Source organism: Mytilus galloprovincialis, chromosome 11, assembly GCF_965363235.1.
Source record: "Mytilus galloprovincialis chromosome 11, xbMytGall1.hap1.1, whole genome shotgun sequence".
NCBI classification, from domain to species: Eukaryota; Metazoa; Mollusca; class Bivalvia; order Mytilida; family Mytilidae; genus Mytilus; species Mytilus galloprovincialis.
This window is the reverse complement of record NC_134848.1, coordinates 58,136,803-58,161,733: the sequence shown is the minus strand read 5'-3', so window position 1 is coordinate 58,161,733 and position 24,931 is coordinate 58,136,803. Positions and strand designations below refer to the sequence as shown.

The following is a 24,931-nucleotide window of genomic DNA, read 5'->3' as shown; positions in this document are numbered from 1 at the left end:
GTAAAAAAATGGCTTAAAATATTTAGTTTTAAAGCTGGTAAACGATTTCTTTTCCTTTTCAGTCACTATCATGGTAAAAAAAAAGTCAAGGCTATGGCTCAATAAACCAAAACATGGTGGAAAATCACAAAATAGTCTTCAATATAAGATATGCCCGAAGCCTCCACCAGCCAGAATGCATCATAGTTCATCACCAGCTTCATCTAAAAAGCACTCGTGCACGCCGCAAAAATCCATCACTCCTAAAAGAATTAGAACACTCTCTCCAATGAAACACTTACCGGCATCATTTTTAGCGAATGACAACACAACTTCAAGTAATCCCGAAGACGATGATACTACAATAGTAAATGATTTCAAAACAGCGATTCAAAATTTAAAAAAAAGTTAATTTGGCTACTGAATTTCTATCCTTTATCCAAATGGTAAAAGAAAATACATTTCCTTTAGACAATATTTCGCTTCTTCTTTTCCTGGAGACTGTCAGATTCATGTCAAATAGAATTACATCAGAAATGTCGTATCGAGAAACGACAAAGAGGTTTTGGAAAACAGGCTACAGACTTTTTCATGGTAAATTTTTATATTTCATGGGTGGACCAAAGAGTATTGGACAAATAACAGAAAACTTGTCTGAGCGCGGAATGGCTGATCCCCAAGACGCAAGAATCAATTTTGCCGTTCCAAGCCAGAAGATACTTTCAGACTTCATCGCCATGGACCTTGATATTCCAAAGACAACTTCTCCAGGCATTCTTTATCCGGTATTGAAAATGTTGCATAACCAACAAAATCATGAGTTTATGCTATGTGCTGACGGAAAAAAGGTAACAGCAGGGGTAGATCGAAAAGGGGGAGATGTGGATATGTTCGGGTTTGAAGATGGGATTACATTTAAGGAACGAAAAACACTTCTAGAAGACCAAATAAATATTTTAGATGACTTTATAAACTTTTTACAAGGCCAACAATTATTGATTACAAACAAGGTTTTGGAACTTTCTCTTTGTAAAAGGGTACAAGAAGCACTAAATGTTATGAGTCTACGATTGAAAGACTGCAAAGAGCTTGCAATACGTCAGAAATTAGGTCTTCAAAAGTTTAAAGGAATGGCAGGTGAAAATTGGCGTGAATCTAGATTTGTATTTGTGATAAGTGGATTGCAGGCGTCATTGTTTCAGTTAACAGAACTTGTAGAAAATGGACTTTCCTGTATCAACTCGGTTCTTTTTAGCTCAAGTGGTATATTTGGATCACAATCCCATTATATTAAAGAAACGACAGTGGACATATCGTATCAAGGAAACCATGTCAGCCTCAGGGAACATGATGAAAGTGTTGAAGCTTTAGAACCAAGATATCTTAAGCAGAGGTCAGATGTATGGCATATACTTCGAAAGTCCGCTAGAATAACGGGAAGTACATTACACTCAGCTCTGGGATTGAGGGGACTAAAGGAACAGCGACTTCACTACGCAAAGTTTATAGATGGAATTGATAGCGAGGTATCAGAAGATACTCAAACACGGATGAAATATGGTAGTGATCACGAAAAAGATGGAATAGCAACACTTGTAGGTAAAGTTTTGCCCGTCTATTTTCCAGATTGCTTTTTCATAGAAGAAGGATGTTATATTATTCCTGGAGACAACATTGACGTTTTGGGGATAGTGTCACCAGATGGAAGTATAAGGTCACAAGTGCCGAATAAATCAGATTCCGATGGAGGTATCATTGCAGCCGTTGAAATAAAGTGTCCTTTCCCAAATGATAAGAGAGTTGCCGTTCACTATTCACTTCCAGAATATTATGTGTGTCAACTTCTGGCTGAGATGTTTGTTCTTAGAACCCAAACATTGATATATGTCTCTTATACGCATGAAAGCTCCACATTTTTTAAGGTGAAGTTCGACAATGATCTTTGGACAGAAATCTGGTCCGAGGCGACGAATATCTATGGAAATAATAAGCCAAAAAAATCAACGAGAATAAGCGTCAAAACAAAGGAAATAAAAGAGAAAATAAAACAGTTTGTGAAGAACAACGTCGAATTCCTGTGTGAAGTGCAGTCCTGTACCATGACAGACAGTGGATTGAGGACATTTTCAGTTGATAGTTATTACATGCAGCCGTTAAAGAGGTGCCACCTTCAAAATCCAGCGGATACATTACCATTTGAAGATTTAAACAATGCAATTGAGAAATGTAAAGTATTTGTTAGTAACGCTTATGAAATTTGCAGACGTAGAGCAACAGAGGTCATGGTTTGGGTCCTGACAAATAAAAATAGGAATTCTAACCAAGAGATACCTTGTTCTATACCGATAGCATTTGGACTAAAGAATTATCGATTAAGTGGAAATGCTATGCGACAAGCAACGAATTTCGTTTTGAAACAATGTACTAATAGTCGTTTGAATATTCTAAACTTATCCACTGATGGGCAATGGATCCAGTTAATGAATCGGGACACAAGTGGCAAAGCTTTGACCATCTTTCAATTGCAGAAGGACGTTTGGAATAGTACCAAATCAATGTCAAAACAGGAGTTACTGAAGCAACTAGTGAATATCTTTGACAGTTACCAGGACAGGGGCATTTGTGTGAATAGGTTGTCTTCAGGGGCATTATCGGTGTCTAGTAAAGATAAAGTGCTGATGAATATTAGGGGACCTGCAGATCACACAATTATGAATAAAGAACAAATTGGGGATTGTGTTGAAGAAAATGGGGATGACACAACAGGAAGTAGAAGTACTGACTGGCTTCCCGACTCAGTAATCAACATTTTGCCTGAGAACTCTGACTCTGATCTACTAAGAGATGTAGATAAAGTATCGAACGAAATAACAGATGTATGTCTAGCTGACAATGCAAACGAAGCAAACACAACAGACGCGGAATCCGAACATGCAAAGCACACGGATTTTGAACACACTATTGAAGTACAATCCGACAATTTAAACGACATCATAGATACAAGTGGAGAGTCGGACACAACACGAATTGATATTGAACAACAACGTAGTACCGCAACTCACATAGAACTAACCGAAGAAATTCTAAACAAACTTGTCACTAGTTTAAAACAAAATCCAAAAACAGCATCTAAATGGACAAATGGTACTCATGAACAGTTAAGGACCAAATTGTCTTCATACTTGGCGATTAGATCATTGAGACACCCAGATTTAGAAGTATTACATGAAACATGTAAGAATGAAATTCCAAGCTTAAGTTTGGAATTCAGGAAAAGTTGGAAAAAAGATGACAAAGTATGTTACGTATGCAAAATGTTCGGGGTTGAAGTACCTTCGACTGTTTCAACCAAACCATCCCAAAGTCGGACCCGCACAAAACTGAAGAATCCTTTGCCTTTGAAAACAATTAGTAAGCGTATGATTCAGACCAAGGCCTACCCAAAGGCTAATTTGCGTATTGGTTATTCTGCATATTTATTTGAAAAAAGGTTAAGAGAATGGCAAAATGAATCACCGTTCCCATGTCCAGCAAAAATTGAAGGGATATGTGAAGATATCAAATACTGGTTTTCTTATCCAGAGAAAAGCACAATGACTGGACGCTTGCTAACAAAGAGTATTGATTGTTCTCATAATTTAACACACTTGCGTGTCAGGACAAGTACAAAAGGCATATGTGGTGTTTCATCATTAGCATGGCACAAGTGCGCTAAATCAAACGAAACAAGATTAACGTTACCTTTTGTAGAAGATCTTATTGATAAACAAAGTGTCGCAAATGCAAGGACCCATTTTTCACAAGAGGTTGAAGACTGGATGAAAAAGAATGAATATATAAAAGCGTCAAATCTAACTAGACTAATACGAAATTGGTATGAAGCGAGTGACAACCCTGGAATTCCTGCAGCACGAAGAATTTGCTTCCTGGTAGAAATGAGAAATTTCCTGTTGAAGGACTTGGACTTTTCAAATTATAAATGAATTATAAACCATTGGTAAAAGTCTTATAAAATCTTATTTATTTTTTAATAGTTTTTGAGAACTTTAACTGGTCAATGATAAAGCTATGAAAAATCAAGAGAGAACATTTTCCCTCTAAAAGTCCAATGGCTAGTATCTCGAAAACAAGCACATTGACCCCTATATTTTTTTTGGCTTTTTTATCCCCCATTTAATCTCCTATCAATATATACTAGTTTTATGGAAAGCTATTTATTTTGAAAGTGAGCAGCGAACTTCCTTAACACAAGAAAATATTTATTGATTTATAAATAGATAAATTATTTATTAATTAGTACAATATTTATTTATTACTTCTCTGTAAATCAGATGTAATCTTCTCATATTGTCGAAGCTAACTTCTCTCAGATACATGTTTGATAAGTTTACTACTAATACATGATGGTTTAAATAGACTACGTAACAATTGTTACAGTTTATACTTGTCATAGCACTAGCATATTATCTATAGACGTATATCATACGAAATAAAACCTTACCTTCGTTCAAATAGCAAAGTGATAGTACAAGAATTATAACTGATGCTAAAAAAGTCATTTCTATAAGTTTCTTCAAATGCAACTATAAAAAAACAATATGTCAGCTTAAATAGTTGAATGTTCATGAAAAGTCTAAACGGCGGACCAATGAAATGGTTACCAATGTTTTTTTTTCAAATTGTAACAATTCGACATCATGTTCACATTAACTTTAAAAAATCCGCTAAATTACATATAAACAGATGTTTGCTTTCTTTGATATAAATAGAACAATCAGTTAAGTACAGGTTGATTATTTTTTACACTTATTTTTAGAACATGCAAACTAGTAAACTAGTATGAAGTTGGTCGTGTGGGCGTTCGTCATCGATTTACTTTTACGAAAATCAACTTAAATTTAACTAACCTTATAACTTATAATCATAAATGGGATATCTGGTTTCAAAACATATCCGATGACCCCGCTTGGTGACATAGACAGCCTACACGGCAATAATATAAAACATAGGGGTAAAATGCAATTTTGTTTCCATTATTTGGAAACGTTTTAGGAGTAAATCATTTAATGGCGCAAACATGTTCCGGATGATGTGAATAACATAATGTGTTTTCACATCAACTGTCAGACGTCATCTCATTGAAATTATTGTCATAAACTGATAATTTTTTACATTTGTTTTGCATTTTTACCTATTGTCCCGAAAAATTTACAGAAAATTTAAAATGAAAAAAAAATATCAGTAAAACCAGATCAACAAATAAGTCTAATAATCGAAGTCTTCAGGCCAACATTTTCAAATCCACTTTTTAAGTTTGTACACAAAATATATTATGGTATAATAAACGGTTGTTTGTGTAGGTCAGTTCTGGAAGATGTCAAGCTGACAATACGACAAAATAATACCTTTGTAAAGTTTTATGTTTAAAAAATCAATAGAAATATAAAAGTTTCTTTAAAGAACTGTCATTTGGTTCAAAGGATTCAGCTATTATTGACAAAGGCTTTAATGTCTTTCAACATGTAAATGGTAGCATACGCTAAAATTTTATTACTTTGGAATATCATAAAGCATATTTTGTTATAAGTGAACAAAAGGGTAAAACATGCTACACAGAAGAACAAGTAATTAGTATGCTGGAGTTTCTTGTCGACAACATATTTGTTGTATTTGGAGGTAGTCTTTTTCAACAAATTGTCGGCATTCCATGGAAATGAACTGCGCGCCTCTCCTTGCCGAACTCTTTTTATTTTCATATGATTCGGAGTTCCTTCAGACACTTGTCAAAACATGAAAATCAAAGAAGCCAGATTATACAATTTCACTTTCAGATATATTGAAGACGTTCTTTCTATCAACAATCCGAACTTTTCTGATTGGGTTCCATTAATATATCTCCAAGAACTAGAAATTAAAGAAACAACAGACACAGCTTCCTTAGCCTCATTTTTAGACTTATATCTCGAATTTGACTTGCACAGTCATCTCAGTACCATAATCTATGACAAACAAGACGATTTCAATTTTGAAATTATCAATTTCCCCCACCTTAGTAGCAGTATACCAACTTCACCTGCATATGGGATACACATTTCCCAACTTATTCGATATTGAAGAGCTTGCAGCTCCTATTCAGATTTTGTAAAACGTCGCCAGTGTCAGAGCAGAAAGTTTATGAACCAGGGGTATGTCAAAGAACGTCTCGTCCTTTTTCTAAAAAACGAAGTTCATCGGAAGGTACTATGACCTTTTTGATAAATATTCCGCATCAACTTTACAAATAATACATGATGGTCTTGATGTATAGATTCTGCGTCCTGCGTTTATCATCGAAACAACATGTTATACTGTTCTTTCATTTGTCTTTGTTCTATTATTAATATTACTTCTACTGTTTGGTCTGTTTTCTGTGATATCCATTTGATGTGGCTCGGTACTTCTATATCCCGTCAATGCGTTTGTGTTATCTTTCATTTTTGCTGGTGTGTTTTGTATGTGCGACTTTTTGTGTTTCTTTGGTTCATATGACGTAACTCTGTACTTTTTAAGATCCCGTCAGTGTGTTATTGTTCTATTAAATGTCATTATGCTATTGTTATATTATAAAGCTGAAAATACTTTGAACGACAAAATTATTTTTCTCGGGTAGGAGTGTTAACCATTAATTGTGGATTCTTAAACATTCTAAAGAACTTCTGGATAATTTTAAATCTCGGTCATTCGAAACAATGCATGTGGTTTTTAAATTTGATCGATGCTTTTTGTGCTTTTTTGTGAAATATTTGTTTGTTTTGAGATTGCAAGACAGTGATAATATGGATAACTGCTGTACCAATATTTTGACTATTTTACCTATTATGTCTGTTTTGTTCACGCATCGTCGTAAATATAATGGAATTTGATGCGACTATCATACAAGTGAGAGGTTTAGCGCTATAAAACCAGGTTCAATCCATCATTTTCTACATTTGAAAATGCATGTACCAAGTCAGAAGTTCAATATGACAGTTTTCGTCCATTCGTTTGATGTGTTTTATTGATTGATTTTGCCATTTGATTAGGAACATTCCGCTTTGAATTTTCCTCGGAGTTCAGTATTTTTGTGATTTTACTTTTTGGTTCAAAGGTTTGAACTATAATTGACAAAGGCTTTAGTCGAGATGAATTAACTTTCAATTCTTGAATATTTCTGTTCATATTATGAAATTAAAAGTTATCAAAACAATCCGTTTCCTAATAAAAAAAATTGATAGAAGCTCTGTGTCCTTTATTTTCATAACTTATAGACACAAGTCTATGTGCTCACATTTTAGATGGCGTAGATTCCTGACCTAAAGATATATCTTTGTTTGTATTATTTTCACATTTCTTGAGCGTTGTGAGAAAAATATTTCTCTTCAATAGTGAAATATCTGTTTTCAGCAAATGATAGATCGAAAGTTAATCATGACAATAAATTTTCTTGATCTTTTTAATGAATTTCCTATTGTGACGTCTGGAAATAAGTTGACCATGCCTGATGATTTCACGAATAAAGGACACAACTTTTTGCATTATTTTTTTTAATTTTTAAAATGAGCCTTAAAATCATTATAGAAATAGATTCCAAAACCATCAATCGCGAATTACGATATTTTTCCAATTTCAGAAGTTTAGTTTCGTGAACTTGAATATCAATATTTTACTGTCTCGATTGGAAATATATCGTTACACAAGACATTCGTTGCACTGATGGAATCTGTATTTAAGTACCTGCAGAACAAACATTATTTTTAGTTTAACCTGCAGAACAAACATTATTTTTAGTTTAACCTGCAGAACAAACATTATTTTTAGTTTAACCTGCATAATGTAATAGTGCAGGGATACTGGCCGGTCCCTCTATCTGGTAAACTTCTTTTACATTTTCCCGAATTAGAAATATATTTTATGAACTCTATGATACTGAATAATTGATACAACTACAAGTGCAAACAAGTTGAATGTCTTCCTGAAGTAGAAATATATTTTTGAACGCTATGGTACTTATTATTAAACGATAAAAGTATAAGGTGACGTCTGCAGAATTCACCTGAATTAGAAATGTATTCTATAAACGCTACTTAACTCATTACCTATGTAGTGTTTTCAGTGTATACACATACATGTATATTTGAAAACCTCGCTTTATACCTGAGCTACGATAAAGATATAATTACAAGTGCAAATAAGATTATTGGAATGTGCTCAACATTATCCTAACTCAGATATATTTTTAATATACGCTGTGATACTGATTAATTTACATAAAAGTACAAAACGTTAATGGTAACATTTAGATCATAGTACTGAATTAGAAATATGTTTTAAACGCTAGGAGATTGAAACAATCTCTTCTACACGCTGTGATACTGGGTAGTTTTTGGTAGGATTCCGGTTACTCAGTCTTTATTATTTTTATGTTGTATTTATGTACTGCTGTTTGTCTTTTTTGTATATTTTTTGTCATGTCATTATCTGTTTGTTTTCGACTCCAGAGATTTCCCTTTGGTATCTTCCGTTTCTCTTTTAATCAAATTGAAAAGTTGTAAGAAATGAGCAGATTTTGTTTCATTGTGGTATTATGGAACACATCGTTGTCTTCTAGTATCAAATAAAAGTAAATAGAGCATCCAAAAAATACTAACTTCCATTGGGTTTGTTTTAATTATTCAGTATGAACATTCATAGCTCAGTTTCAACATTCATGGTAAAATTGAGAATGGAAATGGGGAATATGGCTTTGGGCAACAATCCGACAAAAGAGCAGAAAATAGCCAAAGGCCACCAATGAGTCTTCAATACAGCGAGAAAATACCGCAGCCGGAGGCGTGCTTCAGTTGGCTCCTTAACAAAAAATGTGTACTAGATCACTGATAATGGACGTCATGTTAAACTCCGACATATATATAAATGAACTAAAGAAATCATACAAGAAAATACCAGAGGCTCCTGACATGGGACAGGAGCAAACATGCAACTATTTAAACTTGTGTCTTTTTCTAAATCTCAACCCTCCCCTATATATCTAGTCAATGTAGAAAAAACAAACACACTTTAATACGAACAGTAAAACTCAGTTTACAAGAAGTCTGAGTCCGATGTCAGAATAGTTAACAAAAGAAACCAAAAAAAAATGACAATGCTACATAAATTAACAAAGGACAACTAACAGTTATTGACATGCCAGATCCAGACCTCAATACAACTGATTGAACGATTGTGTCTTCTGAATATCAAGCACAAAACCTCAAGGTATGGGTTTAGTATCATGTCATCATGAAATATACGAGAAGAACATAATCCGCATCATGCTTACAACTGGTTTTAGAAGTAATGTGTTTATTTCCGACGTGAAAACCCTATAAGTGAATCCATATTAAAGCCAACATATGCCATCTTTAATGACCTGACAACTGTATCGTAACTATATCCCTTCTTCATAAGGCTGTTTTTATGTTTTGTTAGCTGTTGGGATGAATGCCAACATTGTTGTAATAACTGAGTATGAACTTTAAGATATATTGATAACATTCTTTTCATTAACAATTCAAACGTTTCTGAGTTTTTTATAGGAGGGTTCGGGGGTTCCATTAATACCTCCTCCAGAACTAGAAATGAAACAAACAACATACACGGCTTCCTCTGCCTTCTTTTAAACTTATACCTCGAATTTGACATAAGTGGTCACCTCAGATCCAGAATCTATGAACGCCGGGACGATTTTAGTTTCGAAATTGTCAAAAATAATTGCTATAAAAATCAGGTTCAATCCACCATTCTATACATTTGAAAATGCCTGTACCAAGTCATGAATATGACAGTTGTTGTCCATTCGTTTAAAGTGTTTTGTCTTTTGATTTTGCCATTTGATTGGGGACTTTACGATTTAATTTTCCTCGGAGTTCAGTATTTTTGTGATTTTACTTTTTTTGTACAAACTTCATATGCAAATTTGGATATAAATTTGCCAACTCATTAGTATTGAAGAGATTGCAGCTGCATCACAGACTTTATAAATCGTCACCAGTATCTGAGCAGAAAGTTGACGAATCAGGGGGGTAGGTCAAAGAATGTATCGTCCTTTTTCTAAACAAAGTTCATCGGAAAATACCTACACTTGTTGATAACTATTTCATGTATTCTATACAACTTCACAAATAATACATGATGGTCTTGTAGTATATATGCTTTGTACTGACGTTGTTTATTATCTTTATAACGTGTTATTGTGTTCTTTTCTTTGTTTCTTTAAATTATGAAGATTTACTGTTTAGTCTGTTTTGTGGTAATACTATTTTGGCATGGCTCGGTTCTTATACATCCCGTCGATGTGTTATTGTACAATGGCCATTTATTTCATTCTTTACATGTTTGCTAATGTGCTTAGCCTATATGCCATTTTGATTTTCCTTGTTGACATATTTGTTTGTCTTGTTGACTGCAGCTGTGTTCCTATTTTTGACATTTTTACCTATTATGTTTGTTTGTTTTGTTCGTAGATTGTTGTAAATAAAATGGATTTTTATCAAACTGTCTTATAATTAAGAGGTTAATCCAACAACTTCTACATAAGGAAATAGCTGTACCGAGTCCGAAATATGACAGCTGTCTTCCATTTGTTTGATGTGTTTCGGCTTAAGTTTTGCCATTTATACGGGACTTTCCGTTTTTAATTTTCCTTGGAGTTCGGTATTTTTTTTTTCTATTTTACGTTTCATTGTGTTTTTGTCGATAATCAGATTTGTGCATCTTCTTTCTGGTTACTAAAGTACCTGCATAATCAATCTGGTCCCTTTCACACAGTCAAGGAAATGCAATAAGTTCATGACAATATCAATTAACAAATAAATCGTGTTTTCCTGGAATAAAAGTTTTTCTCTGTCTCTTTATGACATATTTACAATAATTCCGTTTGATGTGGGATGGTTGAAAATTCAGTCCCCGAAAATATGATTCATTTGTGATTAATTTTAACTTGCTTATAACTGGTTTAAGACACTGCGAGTACTTTCAATCAGTACTTTGTGTCTTTTGTTTTTTTCTACCTATTGATTATTTTTGCGTCGATCAGTTGAGTCCTACTGTTTCCAAATGATTTGTACAATATATGTTTGCATGTTTTGTTGTAACACCACTGACCCATGTTAGGTAAGAATTAATCGATTATAGCCTAGTTTAACATTGCACTTAATTTGTTTTTGGTTTAGAAAAACATAAGTTATCTGATAATTAATATTGTAATGAACTTTTTAGACTTCTTCACGATTGATTTTTGACGGGAACTTAACTTTGCATTTAAGCAAATTTAAATATTACAATCTTAGTGCAAGAAAGCTTTAATTGGTATGAAACAAGTACTATCAGGAACCAGATAGGCCAAATATGTCATTCATGCTCTCAGAAAAAAAACTATTTATTTTTATTGGAGGAACAATTAGTTATGATTATGGAACATGTAATTCAGCTTCTTCACAACTTCACATATTTAGATTACATTAAAGTAATGTACCGGCTCAATAAGATCTCCATTTTTGAAATCTTTAACAAGTTGAAATAGGTTATGCATGTTTTGAAATAAGAAGTCAGTGTCCAGCTAAAGTTGCAGTTAACGATACTGTTATTTTCGATTTTTACTCAACAATTCTTAACCTATTTTTTTTTTCAAGCTGTCAATAAATGTATTTTCATATGACATTATGATTAGATGTCGAACCTTGTGAAGTTTTTGTACTAAATTCTATTGATTTAGATATTTTTTTTCTGAATTCATTTATTCTTTAATGTCGGGTTGAACCTGGTACTAGGCTAGCTAAATTCCCCGCTTATATGACAATGTTAAAAAAGATATCGCTATAATGACAAAATTGCGTAACAGCAATACAGTACAAACAAACACAAGAACACTCAGCACAGAGAAACGCATACAAAAATAATATTATTACATTTTAAGATGTAAACCGCAAAATGCAACGGACATCGTCCTTTAACAACAGCACAGCATACCACAAACAGTGACGTACTTTTGTGACGTATATATTATCTAAAAATATACATGATTTTATTAAATGAGATCCCAAAATTTACAATTATATTCACAATACGAGTCCAATGATTATCATGATTATTACAGTTTTGAAAGGCTGTGGGTTGCTGTGCTCAGTTATTTAGATTTTATTTGAAAATACCTATATAAGGTAATATTCATAAATACGTATAGATCGCGGTAAGTAAGTGCCCGACCCCCTTTTGTGTAAAATATTTTGTAGATTGTTTAGGGAATCCCTGAATCATGTCTGGAGCGGCCCCCTCTAAGGCATACAGTCAGCATGATTATATGATTATTGAACATATAAGTCAGCTTCTTTCACATTTTAACAATGTTTTGATAACATTTAAAGTCAGACATTACGTTAATGTACCGGCTAAATGAAATCTCCTTTTTGAAATCTTTCCCAAGTTGAAATAGGCGATGCATCTTTTGAAATAAGAAGTCAGTGTCCGGCTAAAGATGCAGTTAACGATACTGTTATTTTCTATTTTTACTCAACAATTGTTAACCTATTTTTTTCTCAAGCTGTCATAACTGTTTTTTTTATATGAGATTATAATCAGAAGTCGAATTTTGTGAAGTTATGTACCAAATTCTATTGATTTGGATTGATTTAGATTAAATATTTTTTTCTGAATTCATTTATTATTTTTCATTTACTATTGAAAGTATACAGGTTTCGCTTTTCCTTCCTAAAACAACAAATTAAATTGTGATATAAACACCAAGCCCATCTATATGTGTGTCATTAGTTGGACAAACGTGAGTTTGATTTGAATAAATCATTTTAACCTGTCCTTAGACAGGAACCTGTTGTTCGGTGGTTCATGTCGTTTGTTGATGTGGTTCATAAGTGTTTCTCGTTTTTCGTTTTTATATAGATAAGACTGTTGATTTTCCTGTCACTATTCATTTTGGGGCTCTTTATAGATTGCTGTTCGGTGTGTGCCAATACTCCGCATTAAAGGCCGTGCTTCGACTTATTATGGTTTACCCTTAACAAATTGCGACATCTTCTTACATCTGCTCCTGACAAGAGCCATTGTCAATTACAGTCCAAATTGTTTTCCAATATGATAGTTCGAATTGTTTACAGTATTTCACATTTTTCTTAATTTTTGTTATTCATTTTTAACATAATACTTTTAAAAGTTATCATTCGTCTTATTTATTAGCCTGACAAGTACCAGAACACTTCCAGAACTGATCTACAGAAACAGCTTATTATTATATCATGATAGTTTTTCAAAGATCTAAGAAAGAATTCCTATATGTAATAATCTTTTTTAATTATAACATTGGTATAGGCAACATATATGTCGATATTTTACACCGAGCATTAATGACTTGAAGAAAGTATTTCGAACCCAAGTCACGTCTTTGACAGTAATTGTGATAATTTTTTACAGATTTTTGTCGATCTGTTGTGATTGCTTTCCAATGGTAAATACATCCTTATCCCAGATTGTTTTGTACTTTATTGTAATGAATCTCACGTCATTACCCTGCAGGCACACTTTGTTGAATCAACGTTGAATCTTTGTTGATATTAGGTTATACATTGATCAACAAATATTCAACATTGATTCAACGTTTACAATGCAACGTTGAAATTAGTACATTGTTTCAACGTTGAATTAACATTGTGTTGAAATACCAACACTGAATCAACGTTGGCTAATCAATATATAAAACCCATTAGTTGTGGATACCAGAATTGTCAAAAAAGAAGTATTGGATACATCACAATTATTTTTAAATTGACAACGATATTCACATTAAATAAAATATTAAGCAGAATTATCACTAATTGTTGTGGTGATTATAGGATAACACATAAAACAATCGCAGTGTTACTGTATATAAGCATTACTGATTAATCATGAACTTCGCACCCCAAATATTGGAATAATAGAAAATTCCAAAAGTTCACCCCACCCCAAAACATGATAATAGAACAAGCATGTATTTTGCTAGTGTGTGAACCATGTGAACTACATATTTTCAAGATCTACCATCAATCTTATGATATAGTTTACCATTTTATCAAAACAATGCAACCCTGATTTATGTTTCATAAAATGATTAACATTGAGGATTTGGAGGTGTATGTTTTAAAACTGAAATGATAGCTCTTGTGGTTGTGTTAGGCAGCAACCATTTGATTATCTGCAGAGGGGGGGGGGGGAGGCTATGAATTTTTTTTGAAAAAAAGTTTGTTTTGACCCTCAGCTGCCACTATATGTAATTTTGAAATTGAAAGATAAATATTGTTTTCGACTTGTCGCCAAAAAAATAGATTGTTTTTTGCCGAAGAAAAAAGTTTGTCCGGGGAAGAAATCCATACGAGTATTGAAATGACCATATACTAGTATACGTATATATACTCAAATGGTCCAACCATACGCACAGGGTCCAATTGATTGATTCATCTACGATGAATGTTGAAAAAGTGCTGTTATTATAAATTGCATGAGTCTGTCTCCTTCCTAGTATCACAAATTACAAGTCAGAGTTTTTAAAATGAAATGTTGACTCATTACGTTCTTAATCAAGTGAAAATTATAATAAAAGTATTTTTACATGATCATCACATTCAATGTTTCCATCAATAATAAAAAAAAAATAATAATCCATTTTATTATTATGTCACATATTGATTGACATAAATATGATACAATAACTTGCAAAAATAGAACATACGTTGCCCAGCCTTATCAGTTTGACTTATAAGACACATTGCACAAAATATCTTAATGTTCTTAAAAATCGTACGATACTTTGAAGTTCTATTTTTAAAACTAATAGCTATGATTTAAGAGAACCTTCCCATATGAATAAAACGAAAGACAAAAGAAATACAAATAAAATGTTAACAAATGCTTACTTGCAAAACACAATTTATCGTCTTTGAAATATATTTTTTAAAGAAATGTTTAAATGAACCGGCCGTTATAAACGAGAAGTAAATATTTTTTTCACAGTCACTGGAACATTGGCATTGGATCTTCTTGTTTTTCTTTTTTCGATTTAAATTTGGTTTTTAGCTTGTTTTTAATTATTCCAATGTTCTTAAATATTAATAACTTAAAAAATTGTTAAATGTTTTCTTCCGATTCATACGATCTTAAATACTGTATTACAGGCAATAGTATAGCGCTGTTCAAAAGTTATAAATCGGTTGAGGGCAAAAGAATCCGGTTTACAAACAAAACCCGAGGGAAACACATCGCCTATTAAAAAAAAACAACGAAACAACAGAAACACTGACGTACGCAAACACACATGGAAACGAAATATTTCATTACAACTTCCATATTCCTGTCTTCGCACAGGACATTTAAAGAAAAAATGGTGGTTGAACCGGGTTGTATGACTAGCTAAACATTCCGCTTATATGGCAATGTTAAAAGATGTCGTTTAAATGACAACACTACAATACTAGTTCAAATAACTATTTTGATTGTGACCGTCTTCAAAGGCTGCGTGTTGCTGTGTGTATTTTAGACCTATGTGGTCTAAAATACGTATAGAACGTCGCTAATTTGTGCCCGGGCCCCCTTTTTGTGTGAAATATTTTGAAGAATATTAAAGAAATCACAGACGCATGACTGGAGCGGCCCCCTCTTAGGCAGTTAGCGAGGCCCACTCTCCCCTTATGAATATTTCTTGACCCGCCACTGTTACATAGTATATACGTCGAAAATTCAATAAGGAAATAAAGAAATTTTCATAAGCAACGTACAGCTACTAAATTATTATTCACAAAAACTACTACTGATGACATAGCCAGAAATTAGTAGTGGTTTTGCTAATTAATATTCATAATATGTAAATGAGAATTGTACCACGTGATAGTACTTTGAACTGGACTGGCTTGATAGGCTTGATATCATTAAAATCTTTAAAACACGGATATTATAAGTTGCCCGTCACAGAGTCCTTATTTACAATTACTTTGATATTTCCGTAAAGTTGTCAGGCGGTCAAAATCAAAACAATGAACGCGAATTTAGTGAATTTTTCGTGCTTTCGTGAGTTTATTCTTCTTGAAATAGTGACATTTTAATTTTACGTGGGAACCTAGAGTTCAATGACTACACATACAAGGTTTGGACTTGCTTATTCTTTGGAAATTCAAGTTTCATATTTCACCCCGGCAACCTGTTTTTGTAATGACCTTGTAAGCCAATTTTCAACACGAAGTTTGCAAATTTGACGTTTCAGCCATTTTAGCTTGTATTTTACACTGCAATGTTAAAAGCCTCTCGCTTCGATTTTTAAAATAGCTCAGGAACCTGTATTTTTGCAACAACAGTCATTATGTTTCGTTTAAATGGTGTATATTGTTGTGTATATTCATTTTCTGCCCCGGCAACCTGTCTATCACTTAAATCAAAATTAAAACAGATATTTTTTCAAAATTCCCTATCATTTTAATGTAATTTCCGTGACCCGTATCCGATTTCTTTAGTATAATATTCAAATAAGCAAAGTGGCGTTGATTTCTGGATATGAGACTATTATAACACATAAAAAATGTGTTGTAGTAGTCTCATAATACAGTCCTATGATTAACCTTAAAACTTGTGGATTTTTTGTCATCATCACCCAAACCAGTGAAAGGAAATTGATAAACTTTTTTTATCATGATAATTATGTTTTTAGAAAAAAAATGTTCGGAATGGAAGTCACATCATTATCTTGTCAAAATTTCAAATTTAAATAATATTTCATGTAGTATTTAGTAAGAATAGAGTACGACGACCAATGAATCTTATCTTTTAAAATCGTTTAATTTTCTTTTTTATAAAAGCATTTAATTTTGTGGTGATTTCCTGTACGTTGTTATATTCTTTGACGTACTGGTAATAAACTTAATTGGTTTTTCTTCGTCAAAACTCGGTAGCTTCCGGTACCCTGACGCTCCAGCCAACAGAATCCGGCATGGCCTCAGAAACAGAAAAGGCACAAACTGCACAACCAGAAGGAGATACAATCTTTGGGAAAATTGTCAGGGGTGAAATACCAACTAAATTTATCTATGAGGATGAGCAGGTAAACCCAAAACACTTAAATAACAGCAAATACGGTCTACTTTCGGTTTTATAATCATGGTGACTCCCATTCACGTTCGTCCCCTTTCACGTTCGTCACCTAGTCCAAATAGAAAAAGGCTGTTACATTTTTTTGCTTTGACGTCTTACAACAATAATAATCAAAACATGATCCAGCATTATTTAGGGTAACTGAACGGTTAAAATCAAATTAAATTAAGACAACAAACATGATTTTCAAACACATACGTATAAGAGGGTCTATTACTGGCAAGGATTTGTATAGTAAGAATTTCTTACTATACAACCTTGTTACTAGTAAAGCGGTCTCATTTGGGTGTTCTGATCCCGTATCCCGCTCACTGTTTCGTCAGATTCCTGTTTCATCTTACACTATGTACGTAAGCAATTCTCATTTTTTAGCTCACCTGGCCGGAGGCCAAGTGAGCTTTTCTCATCACTTGGTGTCCGACGTCCGGCGTCGTCCTGCGTTAACTTTTACAAAAATCTTCTCCTCTGAAACTACTGGGCCAAATTTAACCAAACTTGGCCACAATCATCATTGGGGTATCTAGTTTAAAAATTGTGTCCGGTGACCCGGCCAACCAACCAAGATGGCTGCCATGGCTAAAAATAGAACATAGTGGTAAAATGCAGTTTTTGGCTTATAACTCAAAAACCAAAGCATTTAGAGCAAATCTGACAGGGGTAAAATTGTTCATCAGGTCAAGTTCTATCTGCCCTGAAATTTTCAGATGAATCGGACATTTCGTTGTTGGGTTGCTGCCCCTGAAATGGTAATTTTAAGGAAATTTTGCTGTTTTTGGTTATTATCTTGAATATTATTATAGATAGAGATAAACTGCAAACAGCAATAATGTTCAGCAAAGTAAGATCTACAAATAAGTCCACATGACCAAAATGATCAGTTGACCACTTTAGGAGTTATTGCCCTTTATAGTCAATTTTTAACTATTTTTCGTAAATCTTGGTAATCTTTTAGAAAAATCTTCTCTGAAACTACTGGGCCAAATTTAACCAAACTTAGCCATAATCATCATTGGGGTATCTAGTTAAAAAAAATGTGTCCGGTAACTTGGCCAACAAACCAAAATGGCCGCCATGGCTAAAAATAGAACATGGGGGTAAAATGCAGTTTTTGGCTTATAACTCAAAAACCAAAGCATTAAGAGCAAATCTGACAGGAAGTAAAATTGTTGATCAGGTCACGATCTATTTGCCCTGGAATTTTCAGATGAATCGGATAATTGGTTGTTAGGTTGCTGCCCCTGAATTGGTAATTTTGAGGAAATTTTGCTGTTTATTTGTTATTATCTTGAATATTATTATAGATAGAGATAAACTGTAAACAGCAATAATGTACAGCAAAGTAAGAACTAAAAATAAGTCAGTATGACCAAAATAGTCAATTGACCCCCTAAGGAGTTATTGCCCTTCATAGTCAATTTTTAACAATTTTCTTAAAATTTGAAGATTTTCAATAACATTTTCCACAGAAAGTACTGTTATAGATAGAGATAATTGTAAGCAGCAAGAATGTTTAGTAAAGTAAGATCTACAAACACATCACCATCACCAAAACACAATTTTGTCGTGAATCCATCTGTGTCCATTGTTTAATATTCACATAGACCAAGGTGAGCGACACAGGCTCTTTAGAGCCTCTAGTTATAGATAGAGATAAACTGTATACAGCAATAACGTTCAGCAAAATAAGATCTACAAATAAGTTTACATGACCAAAACAGTCAATTGACACCTTAAGGAGTTATTGCCCTTTATAGTTAATTTTTAACATTTTTCATAAATTTTTGTAAATTTTTAGAAAATATTTTCCACTGTAATTACTGGGTCAAGTTCATTATAGATAGAGATAATTGTAGCAACAAGAATGTTCAGTAAAGTAAGATCTACAAACACATCACCATCACCAAAACACAATTTTGTCATGAATCCATCTGTGTCCATTGTTTAATATTCACATAGACCAAGGTGAGCGACACAGGCTCTTTAGAGCCTCTAGTTATAGATAGAGATAAACTGTATACAGCAATAACGTTCAGCAAAATAAGATCTACAAATAAGTTTACATGACCAAAATAGTCAATTGACCCCTTAAGGAGTTATTGCCCTTTATAGTTAATTTTTAACATTTTTCATAAATTTTTGTAAATTTTTAGAAAATATTTTCCACTGTAATTACTGGGTCAAGTTCATTATAGATAGAGACAATTGTAGCAACAAGAATGTTCAGTAAAGTAAGATCTACAAACACATCACTATCACCAAAACACAATTATGTCATGAATTTATCCGTGTCCATTGTTTAATATGCACAAGACCAAGGTGAGCGACACAGGCTCTTTAGAGCCTCTAGTTTATAATTTCCTGTGTCCTGCTAGACTTCATTTCCAGGGTTCAGGGCATAATGATTTGGCTTTAACATGTCACGCTTAAAAAAAATTGGCAATCCCACGTCAGGCTTTAATAGACCCCAATGAGACCCTCTGGTTAAAAATTTTGTCAGTTGGTATTCTGACTATCTGGCGATTATTTTTTATGCAATTAACCAAAAGGCCACTTGTTAGGCTATATGCTATATTTTTTTCACAGTTTTTATACGACCGCAAAATTTGAAAAAAATTTCGTCGTATATTGCCATCACGTTGGCGTCGTTGTCTGCGTCGTCGTCGTCTGCGTCGTCGTCGTCGTCCAAATACTTTTAGTTTTCGCACTCTAACTTTAGTAAAAGTGAATGGAAATCTATGAAATTTTAACACAAGGTTAATGACCACAAAAGGAAGGTTGGTATTGATTTTGGGAGTTTTGGTCCCAACATTTTAGGAATTAGGGGCCAAAAAGGGCCCAAATAAGCATTTTCTTGGTTTTCGCACTATAACTTTAGTTTAAGTTAATAGAAATCTATGAAATTTTGACACAAGGTTTATGACCACAAAAGAACGGTTGGGATTGATTTTGGGAGTTTTGGTTTCAACAGTTTAGGAATTAGGGGCCAAAAAAGGGCCCAAATAAGCATTATTTTTGGTTTTCGCACAATAACTTTAGTTTAAGTAAATAGAAATCAATGAAATTTGTACACAATGTTAATGACTACAAAAGGAAGGTTGGTATTGATTTTGGGAGTTTAGGTCCCAACAGTTTAGGAATTAGGGGCCAAAAAGGGACACAAATAAGCATTTTTCTTGGTTTTCGCACCATAACCTTAGTATAAGTAAATAGAAATCTATGAAATTTAAACACAAGGTTTATGACCATAAAAGGAAGGTTGGTATTGATTTTGGGAGTTTTGGTCCCAACAGAATAAGGGGCCCAAAGGGTCCAAAATTAAACTTTGTTTGATTTCATCAAAATTGAATAATTGGGGTTCTTTGATATGCCGAATCTAACTGTCATGACTGTGTATGTAGATTCTTAACTTTTGGTCCCGTTTTCAAATTGGTCTACATTAAGGTCCAAAGGGTCCAAAATTAAACTTAGTTTGATTTTGACAAAAAATGAATCAGTTAGGTTCTTTGATATGCTGAATCTAAAAATGTACTTTGATTCTTGATTATTGGCCCAGTTTTCAAGTTGGTCCAAATCGGGGTCCAAAATTAAACTTTGTTTGATTTCATCAAAAATTGAATAAATGGGGTTCTTTGATATACCAAATCTAACTGTGTATGTAGATTCTTCATTTTTGGTCCTGTTTTCAAATTGGTCTACACTAAAGTCCAAAGGGTCCAAAATTAAACTTAGTCTGATTTTAACAAAAATTGAAATCTTGGGGTTCTTTGATATGCTGAAACCAAAAATGTCTGATTTTAACAAAAATTGAAATCTTGGGGTTCTTTGATATGCTGAAACCAAAAATGTACTTAGATTTTTTATTATGGGCCCAGTTTTCAAGTTGGTCCAAATCAGGATCTAAAATTATTATACTAAGTATTGTGCAATAGCAAGTCTTTTCAATTGCACAGTATTGCGCAATGGCAAGAAATATCTAATTGCACAATATTGTGAAATAGCAAAATTTTTTTTAATTAGAGTTATCTTTCTTTGTCCAGAATAGTAAGCAAGAAATATCTAATTGCAAAATATTGTGCAATAGCAAAATTTTTTTTTAATTGGAGTTATCTTTCTTTGTCCAGAATCAACTTAAATCTTTGTTATATACAATATACAATGTATATTCACTTTTTACTACCAACTGATAAATTAAAATAATCTTTACCATTCAGTGATAACAAGCAGTTTTTTTACATCTTAATATTTTATGATGTATTTAAATGAGTAGTTATTGTTGCAAACTCCATTAGAAATTTTAATTGAGATTAGTTTTGGAATAAGGGAAAGGGGGATGTGATTAAAAAAATTGGGTTCAATTTTTCTCATTTGAAATTTCATAAATAAAAAAGAAAATTTCTTCAAACATTTTTTTGAGAGGATTAATATTCAACAGCATAGTGAATTGCTCTAAGAGAAAACAAAAATTTTAAGTTCATTAGAACACATTCATTCTGTGTCAGAAACCTATGCTGTGTCAACTATTTAATCACAATCCAAATTTAGAGCTGAATCCAGCTTGAATGTTGTGTCCATACTTGTCCCAACCGTTCAGGGTTCAACCTCTGCGGTCGTATAAAGCTACGCCCTGCGGAGCATCTGGTTCTCTATTCCTTGTATATTTTCCCCCAATATTCTCTATCCTGTAAACCTCAATCCAAACCCTCCCCTATGTTAATGTTTTTATGCAGTTAATATTGTATTGATACAAGCACTGCATACATTTATGATGTTATCAGGTGACTTGCTTGTATAGGAAGCAGACACACGCACATACACAAAAGTCTTGCATGTATCTTACAGCTCAAATATTAAACTGTATCTTTTCAGTGTGTAGCCTTCAATGACATCAGTGCTCAAGCTCCAACACATTTCCTAGTTATACCAAAGAAACCAATTGTCAAGTTATCTGATGCTGAAGATGGAGATGAACAGGTAATTATTATGTTATATTTACTCACAGTGTGTCGACATAGCACCTGAAGTTCAACCCGTTTCGTTGACCTTCGTAAGAAACCTATTAGAAGGCCTGCAGAGACTGAAAACTCAGATGAACATGTAATTATATATAAGATGTGGTATGAGTGCCAATGAGAAAACTCTCCATCCAAGTCACAATATGTAAAAGTAAAACCATTATAGGTCAAATACATGCATATCAGGAAATTACCATGCAGAAATTATTGATAAGTACAAAATGTATTAAGAATGGAGAAATGGAAACAGGGAATGTGTCAAAGTGATCAAAGAGCAGAAAACTGTTGAAGTCCAACAATGGGTCTTCAACTCAGCGATACATTCCTACACCCAGAGGCTGGTTCCATCTGGCCACTAAACAATAATGTATCCTCTATCCTAAAATGGACACCACACAATCTCAGAAAACATTAAAAAAAAAATACAGAACAAATGCTAGAGGTTCCTTTGTTTGCTTATTGTCCAGTGGAGAATATTTCATGCATATTTTCAAAAATAACTTATCTACAGTAATAACTAGCCAGTCAATACTGAGGTTGTGCTTTTTAACTTTGCTCAGCCAAGGTGGTTATTTGTAAAGTATTCTTTATGTTAATTACTTAAGGATGTACACCTCTGAGGAACCAAAAATTTCTAGAATTAAATTTTTTTTCTAAACCTGATTTTTAAGGTTTGTATGACTGTAAAAAACTAATTGGTGAAGAAAAAATCATATGGTAGTGCACTTCTTTTTCTGCTACGGCCCTTGAAAATTTTATTACTCAAAAACTACTTATTGGAAATACACAATTTTTTCACAGAGTTAAGTTTGATTATGATATTTATCAAATTCATTGCTATTTTTCACTTGTTACCCACGTTTTTTGAAATAATTTCAGAACGATATTTCAATGAGACTGAAACATCAGAAGAATACATCCTTAAAACAATCAAATTTGAATGTTAGTTTTAATATATTTTATTGTTAAAAAACTGTATGATTCATTTATTATTTCAGCTTCTTGGACATTTGTTGATAGTTGCTAGAAAGGTTGCTAAGGATGTGGGATTAGCTGATGGATTTAGAGTAACCATTAACGACGGTGTCAAGGGAGGTCAATCTGTTTATCATCTACATGTCCATGTGATGGGAGGTCGTCAAATGGGATGGCCACCAGGATAAATTCAAATATCTTTCATTTTCCCTCAAATGGACAAGACAGTAAAAAGATAAATGATCAAACTGAAATTCCACATGTTTGGAAATTTTATGAATACTTTTATTTAGTACTTTATACAACATTGGTTTTGTGGCTATTTGATGCAATATTTATCTACATGCTTCTAAAAAAATCTAAAAACACATTTCTTATTTGTTTGTTTTTATATAATTGGCCAGCATTTATTTAGCTGTTGCCATTACTATGGTGATTTAACATCCATTACTCCTCACTGGGCTATATTTAAATAAACATTACCTCAAACATAAAAAAGAAGATGTGGTATGATTGCAAATGAGACAACCCTTCACAAGAGACCAAATGACACAGATACAAATATAGGTCACCATACTGCCTTCAACAATTAGTAAAGCCCATATTGCATAGTCAGCTATAAAAGGCCCCAAAATCACAAATGTAAAACAATTCAAACAAGAAAACTAAAAGCCTAATTATTAATGTACAAAAATAAGGAACAAAAAACAAATATGTAAGACATCAACAAACGACAACCACTGAATTACAGGCTCCTGACTTGGGACAGGCACACACATACAGAATGTATTGGAGTTAAACATGTTAGCAGGATCACAACCCTCCCCTAACCTGGGACAGTGGTGTAACAATACAACATAAGAACAAGCTATAAACATCAGTTGTAAAGGGCTTAACTCATCAGATGGATAAAAATAGAAATACATATAATAAAAGCACAGAGTGGAAGTGACCAGGTACTTGTACATCCCCGCAACAAAAAGACAGTCACACTAAGTACAGATCTGAAATAACTCACAGTTACTGACACCTATTTCAAAGCCAATAACAACTAATAAAAAAAATCATGCATCTAAGACTAAATTATCAATAAGTGTACATCCAACATCCAATGAATTTAGTGTAAGAATGTTACAAACAGACTTTTTTGAAAATTTTAGAAGTATTGGTCAACCCAATTTAGCTCACCTTTCCCGCAGGTCCAAGTGAGTTTTTGTCATTACATGGTGTCTGGCATAATTTTTAAACTGTCTGATAACCCCACCTCCAAACCAGCATGGTGACTCAGGTAAAATACAAGTTTTGTTTATTATCTTGAAAACCTATAAAAAGAGAAAATATACTATGGGAACAAATGTTCAGAATGATGGGTTTATTACATCAAAACTGTCAAAGGAAACTTTATAGGAGATAATGCATAGAACAAACCAATAAAACACATATTTTAAATACCTAACGCATTTGGAGCGAAAATGAGATTGGGATGTGTGGTGTAAAATTGATCAACAGGTCAAATTCTTTTTATTTCAAAATTTCAGTCTCATTACACTAATTTGGAGTTATTGCTCCTGAAATAGTAATGTTTATTGAATTTCTCAGTTTTTTGTTGTTATCCTGAAAACTTTTATAGATAAAAAGAAATTTTGACAGCAAAAATAATCTGCAATGTATGATTTACTAAGATAGGACGGATTCATCAGTTATAGAAATCATTGCAATTGAAAGACTATTTTGAATGAATTTGTAAGTGGGTTTTTTTTCAGAAACTCTGCTAGACAGAAATTTTT

General features: G+C 33.1%; 1 protein-coding gene across 1 annotated transcript; it reads left to right on the top strand.

Moving 5' to 3' along the window:
- Positions 1-16,931: 16,931 nt before the first annotated feature.
- On the top strand, positions 16,932-23,514 carry LOC143052463 (adenosine 5'-monophosphoramidase HINT1-like). Its single transcript, XM_076225511.1, has 3 exons — positions 16,932-17,107; positions 22,024-22,128; positions 23,168-23,514. The coding sequence occupies exons 1-3, from the start codon at positions 16,997-16,999 to the stop codon at positions 23,330-23,332; spliced, it is 381 nt and encodes a 126-aa protein (XP_076081626.1). The 5' UTR covers positions 16,932-16,996; the 3' UTR covers positions 23,333-23,514.
- The last annotated feature ends 1,417 nt before the right edge of the window (positions 23,515-24,931 follow it).

Coding starts and splice junctions, on each gene's coding strand:
- LOC143052463 (XM_076225511.1), top strand. CDS start 16,997: ATGGCCTCAGAAACAGAAAAGGCACAAACTGCACAACCAGAAGGAGAT. Junction 17,108..22,023: donor TTATCTATGAGGATGAGCAG/GTAAACCCAAAA, acceptor GTATCTTTTCAG/TGTGTAGCCTTCAATGACAT. Junction 22,129..23,167: donor CTGAAGATGGAGATGAACAG/GTAATTATTATG, acceptor TTATTATTTCAG/CTTCTTGGACATTTGTTGAT.